The following is a 16,743-nucleotide window of genomic DNA, read 5'->3' as shown; positions in this document are numbered from 1 at the left end:
ATTAAGCCACACTTAAGATGGATGAAGTGTACAGGGTGTGAACTGTATCTCAATAAAGCTGTAAAAAAGAATCACCATGCGTACGAGGTATCATCAAACAATACAGTGAATATTTAAATTTAAAAAAATGTATTACAGTTAAAGACCCATTGCCATTAACCCCCCTCAAAATATGAAAGTCCTCTTTCATGAGTGTCTCTAGTTGTGCTGTCGTGGCTGCTTCGATGTCCTGAATCATTTTGACTTTGGGGAAGAGCCAGAAGTCACACGCTGCCAGATCCAGTGAATAAGGTGGATGAGGACACACCGTAATGTTTTTGACAGAAATTGCCATATACCAGAAGCCATGAGTGACACGGAGCATTCTCATGATGGAGGATGATTTACGACACACTTTAAAACACACCATCTCTCAACCGTAGCTCACACCTGACTGCACTGAACACACAGAAACTTGTCACACACTGTTACTAAGGTTCGATGCGCCACTTCCCATACTGTCCCTGCCTTTCCGTTTGATGGTACTCAGCAACAGCATTCATTGTAGTTTTTTATCACAATGGAAAGGTTCCATGTCACACATCACTTCTCATACAGCAATTTCTGTCAAATAAAAACAGTACAGTGTGTCCTCATCCACCTTATTCACCGGATCTGGCACCGTGAGACTTCTGGCTCTTCCCCAAACTCAAAATGATTCAGGACTTCGAGGCAGCCATGACAGCACAACTAACGACACTCACGAAAGACAACTTCCAGAACTGCTTCAGAAAGCGGTAAGAATGATGGAATAAGTGTATTGCAAGGGAGGGAGAGTACTTTGAGGGGGATTAATGGCAATGTATCTATTACTGTAATAAATTTTTTAAATTTAAACATTCACTGTATTTGTTGATCACACCTCATATTTATTATCCCACAGTTACTGTGGGTCAGGAATTCGAGTGTGGCTTAGTTGGGTGCCTCTGGTTCAGGGTCTCTCACTAGGCTACAAGCAAGGTGTCAGCCAGGGCTGCAGATATCTCAAAGCTCGACTGAAGGGTAACCTGGTTTTAACCTCATTCAATGGGCTGCTCCACAACATGGCAGCTGGCTTCCCCCAGGGGGAGTGACCCAAGAGACAGTAAGAGAGAACTCCTGACATAGCTATAATTTTTTTCTTTAATCTCAACTCAGAAGTGACATCCATAGACACCAGAAGGCAAAAATAAACAAGTGGGACTGTATCAAATTAAAAAGCTCCTGCAGGAGTGGCTGGATGGCTCAGTTGGTTAGAACGCGAGCTCTGAAGAACAGGGTTGCCAGTTCGATTCCCACATGGGCCAAAGAGCTGCACCCTCCACAACTAAAGATTGAAGACAATGAGCTGCCACTGAGCTGCCAGAGGGGTGGCCGGATGGCTCAGTTGATTAGAGCGCGGGCTCTCAACAACAAAGTGGCCGATTCAATTCCCACATGGGATGGTGGGCTGCACCCCCTACAACTAAAGATTGAAAACAGCTACTGGACTTGGAGCTGAGCTGCGCCCTCCACAACTAGATTGAAACAATGACTTGGAACTGATGGGCCCTGGAGAAACACACTGTTCCCCAATAAAAAAAAAAAAAAAAAAAAAAAAAAGAAAAAAACAAGGAGGAAGGATTTGCCTTAACAGTATTAAAATATATTACTAAACCATAAACAGTAATTTTTAAAATTACTATTACCTATACAGCATTTAACAACTAGATGACATTGGGGGGGGGGAAATATGGACAAAAAAAGAAGGGATGAAGCAATATCAAAATCAAGTTTTGGGCTTGTCCAAAAGGTATAAATAAGGTTAAAAAGATGGAATGATGGTATAGGAAATGGTTGTTTACTCACCCACAGGATGAAGAAGTGGGAAAATCCAGAAATAAGGTGTACTCAAATAGAGCATTACTATAACAAAACCCAAAGAATTAAACAAGGAAATAGTCTCATTGTGAAAGAATATGTGAATGTGAATAAAGAATATTTTTTTAAAATGGATACTGAGACAATGCTTTTAAACTTCTAAGGCAAAATTATCTCCAACCTAGAATTTTATGCCCAATCAAATGAAGGTAAAATAAAGAGATCTCAAAAATATTTCCTGCAATGTAGCCTTCCTCAGGAAAATACTGGAAGGTACACTCTACACCAAAACAAGAGAGTAAACCAAGAAAGAAGCAGAGATCTGTGCTACAGATTTGCCCTAAGCAGGAAAGGAAGTTCTCACTACAATGAAGAGGAATCCCAAGAGAACTGTTATCAGCCAGCCTGGAGAACACCCAGTATAAACTGAAGCGATTCATACTTTAACTCAACAACAAAAAAACAAACAACCCATTTCTCCAAAGAGGACATACAAATGGCAAATAGACATATGAAAAAATGCTCAACATCACTAATCATCAGAGAAATGCAAATCAAAACCACAATGAGATATCACCTCACCCCAGTCAGAATGGCTATCATCAACAAGACAAATAGTAACAAATGTTGGACAGGCTGTGGAGAAAAAGGAACCCTCATACACTGTTGGTGGGAATGCAGACTGGTGCAGCCGTTATGGAAGGCAGTGTGGAGGTTCCTCAAAAAATTACGAATAGAATTGCCATATGACCCAGCAATCCCTCTCCTGGGTATCTACCCAAAAAACCTGAAAACATTTATCCATAAAGACACGTGTGCTCCAATGTTCATTGCAGCTTTGTTTACGGTGGCCAAGACATGGAAACAACCAAAATGTCCTTCGATAGATGAATGGATAAAGAAGTTGTGGTATATATACACAATGGAATACTATTCGGCAGTAAGAAAAGATGATATAGGAACATTTGTGACAACATGGATGGATCTTGAGAGAGTAATGCTGAGCGAAACAAGTCAGACAGAAAAAACAGAGAACCATGTGATTTCACTGATATGTGGCATATAAACCAAAAACAACAAAAGAACAAGACAAACAAATGAGAAACAGAAACTCATAGACACAGACAATAGTTTAGTGGTTGCCAGAGGGTAAGGGGGGCGGGGGGTGGAGGGTGGGTGATGAGGGTAAGGGGGATCGAATATATGGTGATGGAAGGAGAACTGATTCTGGGTGATGAACACACAATGGGATTTATAGATGATGTAATACAGAATTGTACACCTGAAATCTATGTAATTTGACTAACAATTGTCACCCCAATAAATTTAATTTAAAAAAAAAAGAGATTTCAAACAAGATACTGAACTTTGGGGGAATGGGTTATTAAATGAATTACCGAGAACTTAATAGCAACATATGAAATTTAACCTTATCTGGCAAACCTTAGTTGGCTCACTATCTTTTGAGAAATATATGAACTATTCCTGGGCCATTTCAGATAAGGATAAAAGCCGCTACATTTCTAAAGACCAAGCATTTCTGACCTCCAGGAAAATAACTGCTCTTTTGTGGTTTCCAGTGGTTCAGAATATAAAGGGCACAGGCGAAGAGAGGTAGCAGCACCCCAAGTCTGTAACAGTGCGAGGGTACAAGGGAGGAAGGACTAAGACACGCAGAGCCCCACAACTGACAGCACGGGCATGCTCTCCAGGCCTGCGTGCTCGGCCACTGCAGCTGGACTAACACCCAGGATCACAAACACCTCAAGGCCCGTGCGTGTTGACACAATGGGGTTACGCCTGACACGGGACTTACTATTTTAGAGAACGGGTGCTCAAAGCTATATCTAATTTGATTTAGACAACGCAAGAAATGTAATTTTGGGGGGGAGAGGAAGGGAGGGAGAAATTAACAAAATACCTAGCACTGGAATGGACAGTGAGGAGAATTTGAAGAATCAGTGGTAAGTACATATACGACTATGTACCTAGAAAATGAAAAGATAATTTTTATATCCAAGACATACAACTGAGCAGAAAACAAAAATAATCATAGTATATACTACTTATACCTAGGTTCACCTATACATAGCTTTTGCGTAGTCAATAAAATACGACTAAAACTTTTACCTAAATAAAAATTTAATGAGAAATTTCAATAAATGGAAAGACATGCTCTATTTGTGAATAGAAAAGACTCACTGAATATTCTCCTCAGTCAATGCCAATCAAAATGCCAACTGATTTTTCTTTTTTTTCACTAAATTACTCAATGGATCCCGCAAAAAAGTGGGTGGTATTCACTATGAAAATTGAAAATACTAAAAACAGAATTCGTTGACAAATATTAAAACCTAATAAAATTACAATAATTAAAACAGTATCACATTGCTTTTAACCAGTGGATCAAAATGAAATATTCAGAAATAAACCCAAGTATCCAAGTATTTTAGAATCATTTAAATCTAAAGAAAAGTATTTTCCAATAAATTGTCTAATAGTACCAAGACAATCATGATGACCCCAACATCACATCAAGATAATGTCCAAAAGGTTTAAAACATTGGAAAATATAAAACAAGTAGAACTTTCTAAGCAAAAAAGTGAAGGCAGAAACCATAAAGAAAGAATTAGTGAATTTGAAGACATCTATTTTTATTTGGTATTCTTAAACACTTAATACCTGCTAAAAATAAACTAGGGCTGAATGTACCATGGGAGAAAAAGAGACACGGCCTCCCACAATCAATGAGAGATAGAATAAATCATTACAAATTAACGCAAAAAAGTCTGAGCCATCCCCTGAGCTAACCTCTCTCTTTCTCACACCCCCATCCAATCAGGAAACCGACTGAGCACTACTTTCAAAATATATCCAGAGGCCGACCGACCACTTCTCAGCACCTCCACTGCTGCCCTCCTCATCCCCCCACTGAAGTACAGTAGCCTCCTGGGGGGTCTCCCCACTTCCACTCCATCCTACTAGTCTATTCTCTTAGCAGCAACTGGAGAGATACTCTCACATTCAAGTCACACCATGGCAATCCTCAGCTACAAAGCCTCCGTTTCACTCAGAGTAAAAGCTAAAATCCTGACAGTAGCCTTACAAAACCTCCTATGCTCAGGCCCTTCATCTGCTCCATCCTTCTACCATTCTGACCTCGTTCTGTTCTAGCCACCCTGGCTTCCCTGCCTCTCCTTGAATGAGCCAGGCATACTTCAGTCTTAAGGCCTATACCCTGGCTGTCCCTTTGCCAAGAACTCCTTTCACTCACATGTTCACCTGGCTAACTCTCACCTCTTAAGTGTTGACTCAAATAAGCTTGACCACTCTACTTAAAATGACAGCTCTCCACTCCCACCCTGCCACCCCCCGTATTCCTCATCTCTCCCACCCTGTGTTGTACGTGTTCTTTCTTTCACAGCTCTCACCATTTTTAGTACACGGTACAATTTACTTATCATGCTTTTTATTTATTGTTTGTCTCACTTGACTACAATGTAAACTCCATAAGGAAACGGATCTTTCTTTGTTTTGTTAACTGATATGTCCCAAGACTCTGGTACACAGCTGGAGTTCAAATATACTTGAAGGAATTAATGAATTTATCAGACAAGCAAAGATTTATAAACCTAATAACACCCAGTAGTTGTACATAGCTCATGGGAAAATAAACTGAATAAACTTCCAGAGGATAATTTGTCGATAATATTTAAGTATCTTATTATATTAAATATTTAAAGTCTTTAAAATCTTCAGCCCTTTCATTAAGTAATTCCACTTCTAAGTATATAGCCTAAAAAATTAATCAGATGCATTTCATGTAGCCATTACAAATTATACACATCTATCCTTACTACAGTAAATATTTGTTATGGTAACACATTTAACACAAATTCAGGGTCTGTGTACATTAAACTAAGTCTTCTTAACCAGAGACTTAAATACAATTCCTCCTCAGTAAAGCACAGCAGGTCTCTATACGCAGACTCCTGCCTTGGCAGAACTTAGGGAACGGAGGACAACCGTTTGGCACTCTTCATTTGTACTACAATTTAAAAACCAAACAGAACAATAGTTAATCTGTATTTATTATCAGCTATTACTGAGCTTTTCAGAAAACTGTTAGCTTGTTAAAGGCAGACCCCACCATTCACTCACATGACGTCCAGCACAGAATCATTTCGAATGACCTTATGGGAGACATCAGCTAGCAGGAAGAGACCACCATCTGTCCTCCGGATGCTGACTGCATAGCCTGGCCAGATCTGCAATCTGAAGAGATAGCTGGGCTTTACTTTAGGGTTCTGAAAGAACTACAGACATTGCCTCTTAACTGTTAACTTAAGTGTTAACTCCCTCTTAAGTGTTAACTCCCATCTGAAACCACACTTTGAGCACATGCTGCCCCTCCCTAGCAATAATGAGAAAGTGCCAGGAAACAAATTCAATTAAATTAACATCATTGTGAACTTATTAAAATATTAAACTATGGAAGAAATTTAACTGATAAATTGCATTCACTATCATAAAATACTGCTGAGATTTTTGTCCTAAATATGGTGATTGCAATGAAAAATTTCTGCCCAGAATATTCTAAAGTGAGGAAGAGGAAAACACAACTGACCTGTGTTGCTGCAGTACCATAGCATTTGTTGGGTCATAGAAGTTTCTCCCCACAAGCTTCATATCTATAAGTTTCATTACCCTGAAAAAAAAGAGCAAGAATGGATTTTCTAGTCGAAGACAAAAAAAAATAAATCAGTTCCATTACTCCTAGCTAAATTTCCTTTGGAAGCCGAAAGGGTCACAAACATCAGTGCTCTTTGTACAATATAGCTTTTATCATGAGAACACTGTTGCCAAAAGAAAAAGAAAATTTACCACAGCATTTATCTTGGGGTACATGCAACTTACTGTAGCTTTTCCTACTTACTAGGTAATCAAAAATCAAAAGTTTATTTTCCAGGCTCGATTTATATTACTTTCACCATTAACTAAAAAGAATGCAAAAGTGTTAATTTCTAAGTTTGTGACTATCAGTCTGGCATAAGAAGTTATGTTTGCTCCAGGCAGTTCAGTTATTACATAGAAATTAGGTTCTAACTTCATTAAAAACAGGTGGTTTGGGAATAACATTATGAAAATGAGGGAGTCTAAAAAATGTTTAAAAATTACGACCAGGCTATATCCAAAAAGTCAAGCGAGTGGGGAAAAACTCTTCCAGCAAAAATTTTTACACATTACCTCTTCAAGTAGCCCCATGACCAACACCATTAAATGTGCACTGTAAACATCTGCTTTTCAAGTTCCTGAATGAACCCAAAAGAACCCATCCCCCATCCAACTACCTCAGACCTACTTTCACTTATCCAAATCTGGCCAACCTCTTGAGATAACTTTTGAGTAAGTTAGCTCAGTATCACCCATTTATTTATTAAATGTTTCCAAACTCATCTATATCCACACTGTAGTGCAGTGCCAGGCAAGTTTCTCGAAGAGCACTGTTTCAAATACAAAACTAAGGTTAAAGAATATAAGACGTCAGCTGTTTTCTCACCGACGGAAAACAACATTGTAGAAGGGAATGCACAAGTCAGAACAGGGTTCCAGGATCTTGGTCAACTGAATCTTAACGCTGATCTCGGCACCATCAGTTTTCCTTCGACTTTTTAACTCGAGAACCTAACAAATAAATACATGCAAATTAAAAAACAAAAATGACAAGACAACCAAGCCCTCATCTAATCCAACTGTGCCCTGGAACACACTAAAAATATCCTAAACATGTGTTCTACTTCTGCTTCACTTTGCTGCCCACACTGCACAAAATCACAGCAAGACAACCAGGATGTCAGATAGGATTTGGTAAAAGAAACCCAATGGAGAACTAGCAATAGATCCCTTTGAATTTGAAATCTTAAACCATTCTTTGTCACTGTTGGAGGTCAAAGGCTTCCAACCACTCCTCTTAGGTGAGAAGGGACTTCTTGAAGAACTCGAATGTAAGCTTCTCAGTTTGCCATTGCTTTGTTATGGCAAAATCTGCCTTCCCTCTAAGAATAGGAAAATACAACTCAAATGTTCAGGAAGTCTATGATTTCCCACTACTCAAAGCACCAGAATACTCCTAGGTTTCATCCCGAAATACATTTCCGGTTTGGTCTCACTTGTTGAAGCTTAACAGGCAGATAGAGAATGGATCCATCAAAAGCAGTGACGTTTCCAGTGACAGCTTGATGGTCCTTCAACATGCCAAACCTCATGCTTTTGCACTCCACACTGGGGCTAGAAAATAAGAGGATTTTATTTGAATTTGACTCAAACAGCAGTCTTTCTTTACTACAGCTGTGCAATACGTTAGAGAAGCAGTCTCTTGTAACTACTGCTCCATCTAGTGGTCACATTAAACTTCAACTATTTTATCTGACTAGAAAAAGAACTCTGACCTAAGGATGCTGACAAAAATAAAAACAACCCATAATTCCACCCCCGAAAACCACTGCCTCAGCATGTTAGCATATATTCTTCCAGAATTTAGACCACAGGGTCAGAAACTTTTTCTATAAAGGGCCAAATAGTAAATATTTTAGGCTTTATGGGCCATATGGTCTTTGCTACAACTATTCAATTCTGTCGATATAGTACAAAAGCACCAAAGACAATATGCAAACCAATGAGCACTGCTATGTTCCAGCAAACCTTTATTATGGGATTTTACTCTAAACTATTTTCACTCATGGCAATTTCAACTTTTTAGTGATTCACTGCCACAAATCTTACAGCTTTGAAAAACTCGAGTAGCTACTTTGTACCATAACTGTCCCATTCCATCACAGTAACACAACCTTGTTCTACAACAGCAAAGTTTAAATAAATCCAAGACTAAAAGAGTCAAGCATGCTCAAGTACAAAATCTTTATTGGTGGTAATCCAATATAGTTGTCCCCAAAACTAACACTTACATACTGACATTACATTTCAAAATGTTTCTTCAAAAGAATTTATACACATATATGGTGCTATACCCTAAACACAATATTTATAGATGGCTTTCCAAACTCCCTTCATATGTAGTATGTGGAAACTATAGGACAGCCAGTCCACTGTAATGTATTCTCTCAGTATTCTCTCATTGGCCTGGCATGCTCTTCTCATTGTGGCTTCAAAGGTCCAGATCCACAATCTGGAACTTTATAGAATCCATGTCTTCTCCTGGTCAATGTTGACACCTCACACTCTCTTCTCTTTCATTAACATTTGTCAACCCGTTTCCAGAGAAAGGGTTCTTCCCTCTCATTAATGCTAGTCTCCTTCCCTTACATTGTAGAACAGGTTTATTCCCACTACCGCCCTCTCTCCAGGGTTCAATTTCACCCCCTTTTCTGGCTCTTTCTCTTCACCTGTCATGTGTGCTCAGCTTTTTCTTACCTCATAGAAACTTTTAAAGCAATCCTGCTACCTTCTTTAATTATCATCCCATTTCTCCTTTCCCTTACATACTATTTAAATAAGTGGCCAATTCACTGGCTATCTTATGCTGTCCTTTGTTCTTTTAGTCTAGTTTTTTCCTCCATAACTCTAACAAAGTACTAGAATATCATTAGAATATGCTCTTGAAAGCATATTCTACAATATTTTCCTGTGCCCAAAGTCAAGCATCTCTTCACCATTCAAATGGGCCCTTCCTTTGGTCTTTGTAACCTGTCTTTAGGGTATTTTCCTGCCTAACTGTTCCTTTCTTCTTTCACTCCACTTCCTCTTCCTGTACCAATTAGTAGCTATCCTTCAAAAATTCAGTCTTCCATCTTCCTAATTTTTCCACAGATATTCCAAAACGCTCATTCATGTTCATAACTCCAGCAAAATAACCTCTAGCTAATGACTCTCCTGAGATTTTAAGAGAACACAAACTAATACGAATTCTTACTTTTTAAAAAGTATGATCGATCCTAAAGTTATTGATATAATATTAAAGTTATTTTCTCCGATTTTTCACCCTCACATTTAACCCTAGACTGTCGCTGGAGAGCCATCAAATATTGGCATGCGATTCATGCAGGGAAGATCCAGGTTTCGTGGGAGGTGCATCTTATACCACTGGGGGAAAGGTAATGCAAAGAGGAGGGAATTTAAGAAGAGGAATGCAAAATTACAAATAAAAAGTAAGTTAAAAGGTCATGAAAGGGATCTATATAAATGCAAAGTCTTGAATTTAAGCTTTGGTAACTCCACAATAAATCCATCTCTAATCTCATGCTTTATAAAACTGCACCTATTAAAATAAAATCTGAATTGGTAATATAGCTAAATACCAAAAAAAAAAATGTTAACATTAAAATTATTGCAATGATCCGATTTCATGCATTATTGTGGGGGTGAGGGAGAGGTTCATCAGGAATTATACAGAAAAATATTGTGATTCCAGGGGAATGATTTCCTTATTGCTCTCTAAGTGAACAAATACAGAGAAAAAAAGCTGTGAATACCTGAAAGTCACATGATATTGATAAACTGCTTCATTATGACACTGGATTTTGATAAGGTTCAATCCCAAAGATTGAGGTACTCCTTTTAATCCTTGCTTCACAAGAAGCAGTCTGGAAAATAAAAAAACAAAAGCACCCACATACCAAAACCATAAAAACCAAACAACCCACACCACAAAGGTAGAAAAGGAAAGGAAAGGAAAGGAGAGGAAAGGAAAGGAAGTAATATTTCATACTTTGCTTAGACACATAAAACAAGAATTGAGACATACAAAAGCAAGCTTTAAAGACTAGTAGATAAATGAATAGCTATCTCTAATTAGAGAAGCAAGGTCACCCTATTTGTCCTAGTAATATCACTGGAATAAACTAGGCCAGCTAACTAAGAACATAATTAATTCCATAGAGAAAAATGAACTGCTGCAATACTTTTCCTAAGTGATTTGTCTTATCTTCAACATGACGAAGAACTGTCTACATATGAACTGGGAAGGAAATGAAGTCATGAGTTCACTCTCTGCTACATACTATCTATATCATTAACCTCATTTTACTTCATCAGGAATTGTCCCATCTCTTTGTCATTCTTTCCACAAGCAAAAAAAACTGAACAACTCTGCAGTACCTACCACCCACAGAGGACTCAGACACAGCAGAAACAGCATTTACAATACTATGAGAAGGCCCCCTCCCACATCACTACCAAGCAAAGAAGGTCACACTCCTGACTTACTTTTCCTTGCATTCTGCAGTCCCCAGTGGAAGGCGATCCAGAGAGCACAGTGAGGAAAGGGGAGGAGGTGGCAGTGACGGCTGCTGGGCAGGACCCCGAGAAGGCATGTCACCGACAGCACCAGGAGCGTTGAACATACCTCTGCCTATACCACGAGCTGCTCTTCCCAATGGTAATACAGATGTATCTGAATTTCCTCTTCCAAGCATTCTGAAATGTTAAAAAGAGGCAAATCAGGACTTTCTTAATCATGCTTCTATCTCTGCTCCATCTAGATAATTCCCCCAAGTCTACATTCTCTTCCTGGGGGAGTCAGAAAGAGGGACTCAAGCCTTGGGATTCTCCCCAAGTTCAGTATGTCCACATGACGCACTCACCAACTGCTACTAATATTTACTCTCAGGGCCAACTTCCATGGTAGAATTGAGGTGGGAGTTTGACTCACTTAGATTAAAAAATCACTACAGGTTAACTTCTTAAGAGGGCAAATGAAATTGTGAACTGCCCAGTGGAGAACTACTTTTTTACCCTTTTCTAAATATTGATTGGATCAGTAGCTGCTGACTACTCTTGGAAAGTATCCATTGTTTACTATAAAACCATACATTGTTTGTGAAATAATACCACCTTTTAAAAGTTTTCCTTTGAACTTAAAGGGATATTTCATCTGATTTTGACGGTTTCCTGAGAAGACACCTTTACCCACCTATTCCAACCAACGGAGGCCTCTGCCATCTTGCTATCCCCAGCTGCCAACAATGACAGATCTGGAGAAGCGGGACGGGGTTCTTCTTTGCCCTTCTGCACCATACTGGTAGACAAGCCTCGGCCTAAAATGCCTCTACCTGAAAGGAAGGATCAAACCCCAGTTATAACTGTGAGTTGAACATGTCATATAGTTATTTTTCTGAAGATAAACTATGAATTTAAGAACAAAGCAATCATACATACCACCATGTTTTCTCAAGTTACTTTCCTACATACCTAAAGGAAGCATTGCTCGTTTTGGAGGGGTCCAGGACACTGTTTCAAGTCCCAGGCCACGGAACATGGAGACCAAACTCCCAGATTCCTATGAAAGGCAAAAAATCAAGTCATTCCAAGACGTAGTTTAAAACCTCAGAAACATTGATGGTGTTCTTAAAGTCTTGGTAAATAATAAAAATCATCTTCTTTAAAGTCTATAAATGTTACAGTAAATAAAAATGTTTAAATACTTACAGTTTTTAAGAAACACATAACTATGTCATATGAGGTGTTTTTTTGTTTGTGTTTTTTTAACAGTACAGAGGTCTTTTATTTTTTTGCACTTATGCCACGAATACAGAGGGAACGGGTTCCAGTAGCTCTGGCTCTTTTTCATTGGTTCTCACAAAGTGTGCTTCTCTGAATGGGGCAGCTGGCATTTCAGTTGAACCCAGGTACCTTTCTCTTTGGCTTCCTTTTTTTCCTATTCATTTTCCTTCACCCGTTTCAGGAAGCTATCTCGGCTCTTAGAGTGCTTAATATGTTCAACACAAACATTAATTCTCTTGGCAAGAATCTTGCCCTTAACTTGTTTGTTTACAACAATGCCGACCGCATGCTGAGTAACACTGTAGACCCTTCCCGTTTTGCCATGGTAACATTTGTGGAGCATTCCTTTTTTAACAGTGCCCATTCCCTTGAGGTCTACAGTATCCCCTTTCTTGTAGATTCGCATGTATGTGGCCAAAGAACAATTCCATGTTTTCTAAAAGACCTAGGGAACATACAGCGGTTACCTCTCCTCTTTCCCTTTGTGTTGGTCATTCTGACGAATTACTAGAAGATGGCAGTCCTGGCCGAACAGGAGCCATATTAGGTTTTTAAGCATAAATAGTTATAGTCCATGTATAACTACTTAAGCATAAATAGTTATAGCCCATGTATAACAGTAAAGTTAATTCCATTCTGTTCCATTCTGTTATACTGTTATAACAGTATTTTTCTGGTTCATTTCCTATACACCCAAGTGGACCATTATATCCAAGAGGGAACAAGTGTACTGGTTAATATATTTTCAAAAAAGATGGATTATTTTAGGGTATCAGAGGTTTGGGTGGTTTGTTTGTTTGTTTAAACAACCTCCAACAAAACTTGCTACTGTTTTCCTATAGCAGGCTTGAAAGTTTACTGCTGTTACACCAGTTTGAGCGGCCACATATATACTCAAGCAATTCATCTGAGTACAAGTATAAAATTACTGTCATCAATTTTTTCTTTCTACAGAATATATTTGACGCTAGCAACTCTGCTTAAAATGATCATAACTGCATTGTTACATTCTTCCTACATTTGTTAATTCTATTATTTGAGATTTATTAATTATAGACAAATGCCATTCTTAAAATTGCTACAAAATTAGATTAAGAAAGCACATACAAGCAGTAACAACAGCTGAAGATCCTCTTTTTCTTTATGATTTGGACAAAGAGCCATCTGAAAGGAACCATTCTTAACAATTATTACCTCACAGGCAAGAGTAGCTGTTAATACCATAGAGCCAAATTCAGATTAAAAACCTAAATACTCAGGAGAGCAAAATGCTGTATCTTTATACCTACCATTTATGACCTGTTTCCCCAAAAATAAGACCTAGTCTAACCATCAGCTCTAATGCGTCTTTTGGAGCAAAAATTAATATAAGACCGGAAGACCGGGTCTTATTTTACTATAATATAATAAGACCAGGTCTTGTATTAATTTTTGCTTCAAAAGATGCATTAGAGCTGATTGTCCAGCTAGGTCTTATTTTCGGGAAAACACGGTATGTATTTATATTCATATAAGCCAGAGAACAAAGGCATTTACCCGAGTCCATCTAGCATTCATTCTGAGGCACTTTTCCTAGACTCTCAACTCTAGGATCTGAAATATGCAACTACTTTTTAAAGGAAGAAAACAACAACCAAACAAACAAAAAACAACCCTTGTTTTCCTATAGGACTTAACAGTTTTCTAAGCACTTTGAAATCCATTATTTCCTCTGATGATAAGCTGTATGCTGCGACTATGCGTCCAGACATCATGGTCTTACCCTTTGTGCTGGCTCACTCTGCAGGCTTGGTTCCTCTGGCTTTCCAAACATATGGCCTCTGCCTGCAGGTCTTGCCCTGCCCAAAGCTGAGTCCAAAGGTTTAGGAGTTTGTGGCCAAGAGCCTGGCATCCGTACACACTGAGGTGGGTGCCCATGAAAAGCGCCCCTGAAGGGTGGTCGGACAGGATCCATGGAGAGGCTGCAGATTGACACGGGCGTCGATCCTGTTCTGGTTAATTACCTGTCAGCATTTTATAAAGATTAAAGATTCCCAATTGTTTTCCTTTTCCTTCAAGACAGACTCACAAAGCATTTAAAAAAATTTTTTAAATAAAAATAAAACTTACTTTGGGTCAGACCAGGGATACAACCAGCATCCTATTTCATGTTCACTTCAAAAGCTTCCCTTTAGCCCAGAACAATCTAAACACTCTCCAGTAGCAATCCATTAGAGGCCAAGCTCTCCTTGAATTTACCTGTATTTTCTACCCAAACAGCCTCTCAGACAACTCAGCCCTATATGTTAACTACATATCGTAGAAAGAAGTACTTTTTATGCATGACCATAAGAATGTTTAGTTAATACAGCCGTATCATAAAATCACTTTGTCAATAAATATTTATAGGTTTTGCTTGTTTCTGGCCTTTCTTTCCTTTACCAGAGTCCTAATTTTTTCCAGTCCGTTATCACATTATACTGTTCCATCTCCTCCTTGATCTCCTTAGTTACATATCTGCATCTTTATCCAATTCCTTTCTATAAAACTTTTCTTTTTTTAAGGAGGGCACAGCTCATAGTGGCCCATGCGGGGATCGAACTGGCAACGTTGGTGCTATCAGCACCACGCTCTAACCAACTAAGCTAACGGCCCTCCCCTCTATAAAACTTTTCAAACTCCACCAGAACTGAGGTCTCCAGGGACAGACCCTTTCTGCTCTGAGCCTACAACACCTGCTGAATCTCAGGTAACACTTAACCCCTTTTTCTCACTCAGGTAACCAGGGATGAGGCTCTTCCTGTCCTCCAACTCTCAGGTCCACGAGGCGTCTTCAAAATCACTTTATAACCTATAGATTTTAGGACGCCTTCTTTAAGGGGCTCCCTTCACTATCCTGACCCACCCCTGATCTCTGAAGGATCTTTCTTAACTGAAAGTTAAACGAGCCTCTTCTCAACTTTTACAAACCTGTCCATAAGTATTAGCTACACAGAAATCAGGCCACACATACAAAGAAAAGACTGACACACAATTCCTAAGTCAATACTATATGTGGAGGTAGTTCAGGATTTGACATAAATTTTTTAACTAAATTCTTTTACCTAAGATGGCAGAATATGCCTCCCTTCCTCAAATACTAGAACAGCTCTCTCCTTTAATTGCTTAAACTCCTTTCCAGTTATCCTGGCCTCTCTGTTCACACCCTCCTACCACCACCGGAAGCATCCAGAACAATCCGAACCTAACCGGTACACCCTGAGAGGAGCTGTAACACCTACCAGTTACAGGATTTCTGGAATCCTCCCTCCTCTCTCCACTGCTCCCTCACCTCCATCGTCGGGTCCGTTGACTTGGGCACCTCCTCCAGAAGGCCCGCCCTTTATGTGGATTGTCACTTTTAATTAGCTAGCAGAGAGTCGGCTGACTGTAAGGTCCAACAGGGAAGGGTCCCGGGACAGGCGAGACCTACACACCCCACCTCCAGGAGTGAGCTCTGAGGTGGGGCAACAGGACTGAGGCCTAACCGACGGAAGGCCCCTGAAGGGAAATCCTACCCCCGAGAAAAGCACCATTCCCCAAACCGGGAGGGAGGTCTTGCCCTCCAGTTCAGTCCAAACAACACTCTCGCCCAACCAAAACCCGCGTAAGTCCACCCTCTGTCCCGGCCACCACCTTCCCACCTTTTCGAAGGCTCGCGTCCTCCACACACAGCCTCAAATAACGACTTCCGGCCTCACCCGCGACCCAGAGCCCCTTGCGCTTGGGGGGGGGGGAGGGGAAGGTCTGCAGTGGGTGTGGAGGGATCCCACTCGCCACTGTGAGCTTGAGCAAAAGCCCGGCGGCCTACAAGGGAGACGTCGGCCTCCCACAGCTGCTTCGCGTCTACTCACCAGGGCCCGAGTTCTGGCCCGGTTCTGCTGGGCTCAGTAGAACCCAGAGCTCAACGCACCTGCCACGCCCCAGGACCCACATGCTCCGACTCCCATTTCGGTCCTCTCGCGGGGCCTCTGTGCCTGAGCCCATTGGCCAAACGGAGTGAGGGGGTCACAATATCCAGCCATTTCATTGGCTCACCTGCAAAAAGAGCCTCTCCCTTTCTAGCACCCTTGCTTTCCAGGGAAGTACGTCCCCAAGTGGTGCAGGAAATGGGGCCCTAGAAGTGAGGAGTGAACCTAAGAGTTAAAATGGTCACATTTTAAAGATCCTGACCTGTTTTGGTGCATAACTACTGTAAACAGATTTAGCCTACATGCTCATGTTGAAATTGACTTGCCCCATCCTTCCCTAGAGGATATAGAGATATAGGTGGTGAATAGGAAAGAGTAAGGTTATGTTCAAACACCTAATTATGTGATCTCTGCGAT

The 16,743-nt window shown here is 40.0% G+C and overlaps 1 protein-coding gene and 1 pseudogene across 2 annotated transcripts in view; both read right to left on the bottom strand.

The window, feature by feature from the left end:
• Window positions 1-14,398, bottom strand: part of PIWIL2 (piwi like RNA-mediated gene silencing 2) — a 68,994-nt gene extending 54,596 nt beyond the window's left edge. For both annotated transcript variants that reach the window (XM_019714439.3, XM_074338244.2), the window contains exons 1-9: window positions 14,160-14,398; window positions 12,086-12,173; window positions 11,808-11,946; window positions 11,102-11,311; window positions 10,369-10,479; window positions 8,050-8,167; window positions 7,440-7,564; window positions 6,507-6,587; window positions 6,041-6,154 (exon numbers count right to left, since the gene is read on the bottom strand). In XM_019714439.3, the coding sequence (XP_019569998.3) occupies window positions 6,041-6,154; window positions 6,507-6,587; window positions 7,440-7,564; window positions 8,050-8,167; window positions 10,369-10,479; window positions 11,102-11,311; window positions 11,808-11,946; window positions 12,086-12,173; window positions 14,160-14,351 (1,178 nt within the window). In that variant the 5' untranslated portion in view covers window positions 14,352-14,398. The remainder of the gene's footprint in view (window positions 1-6,040; window positions 6,155-6,506; window positions 6,588-7,439; window positions 7,565-8,049; window positions 8,168-10,368; window positions 10,480-11,101; window positions 11,312-11,807; window positions 11,947-12,085; window positions 12,174-14,159) is intronic.
• On the bottom strand, window positions 12,412-12,892 carry LOC148755262 (large ribosomal subunit protein eL21 pseudogene; annotated as a pseudogene).
• Window positions 14,399-16,743: the final 2,345 nt, after the last annotated feature.

The sequence above is a fragment of the Rhinolophus sinicus genome, chromosome 15, assembly GCF_057876585.1.
Source record: "Rhinolophus sinicus isolate RSI-liver-muscle chromosome 15, RSI-T2T, whole genome shotgun sequence".
NCBI classification, from domain to species: Eukaryota; Metazoa; Chordata; class Mammalia; order Chiroptera; family Rhinolophidae; genus Rhinolophus; species Rhinolophus sinicus.
The sequence above is the reverse complement of the archived record's forward strand: the minus strand, read 5'-3'. Positions and strand labels throughout refer to the sequence as shown.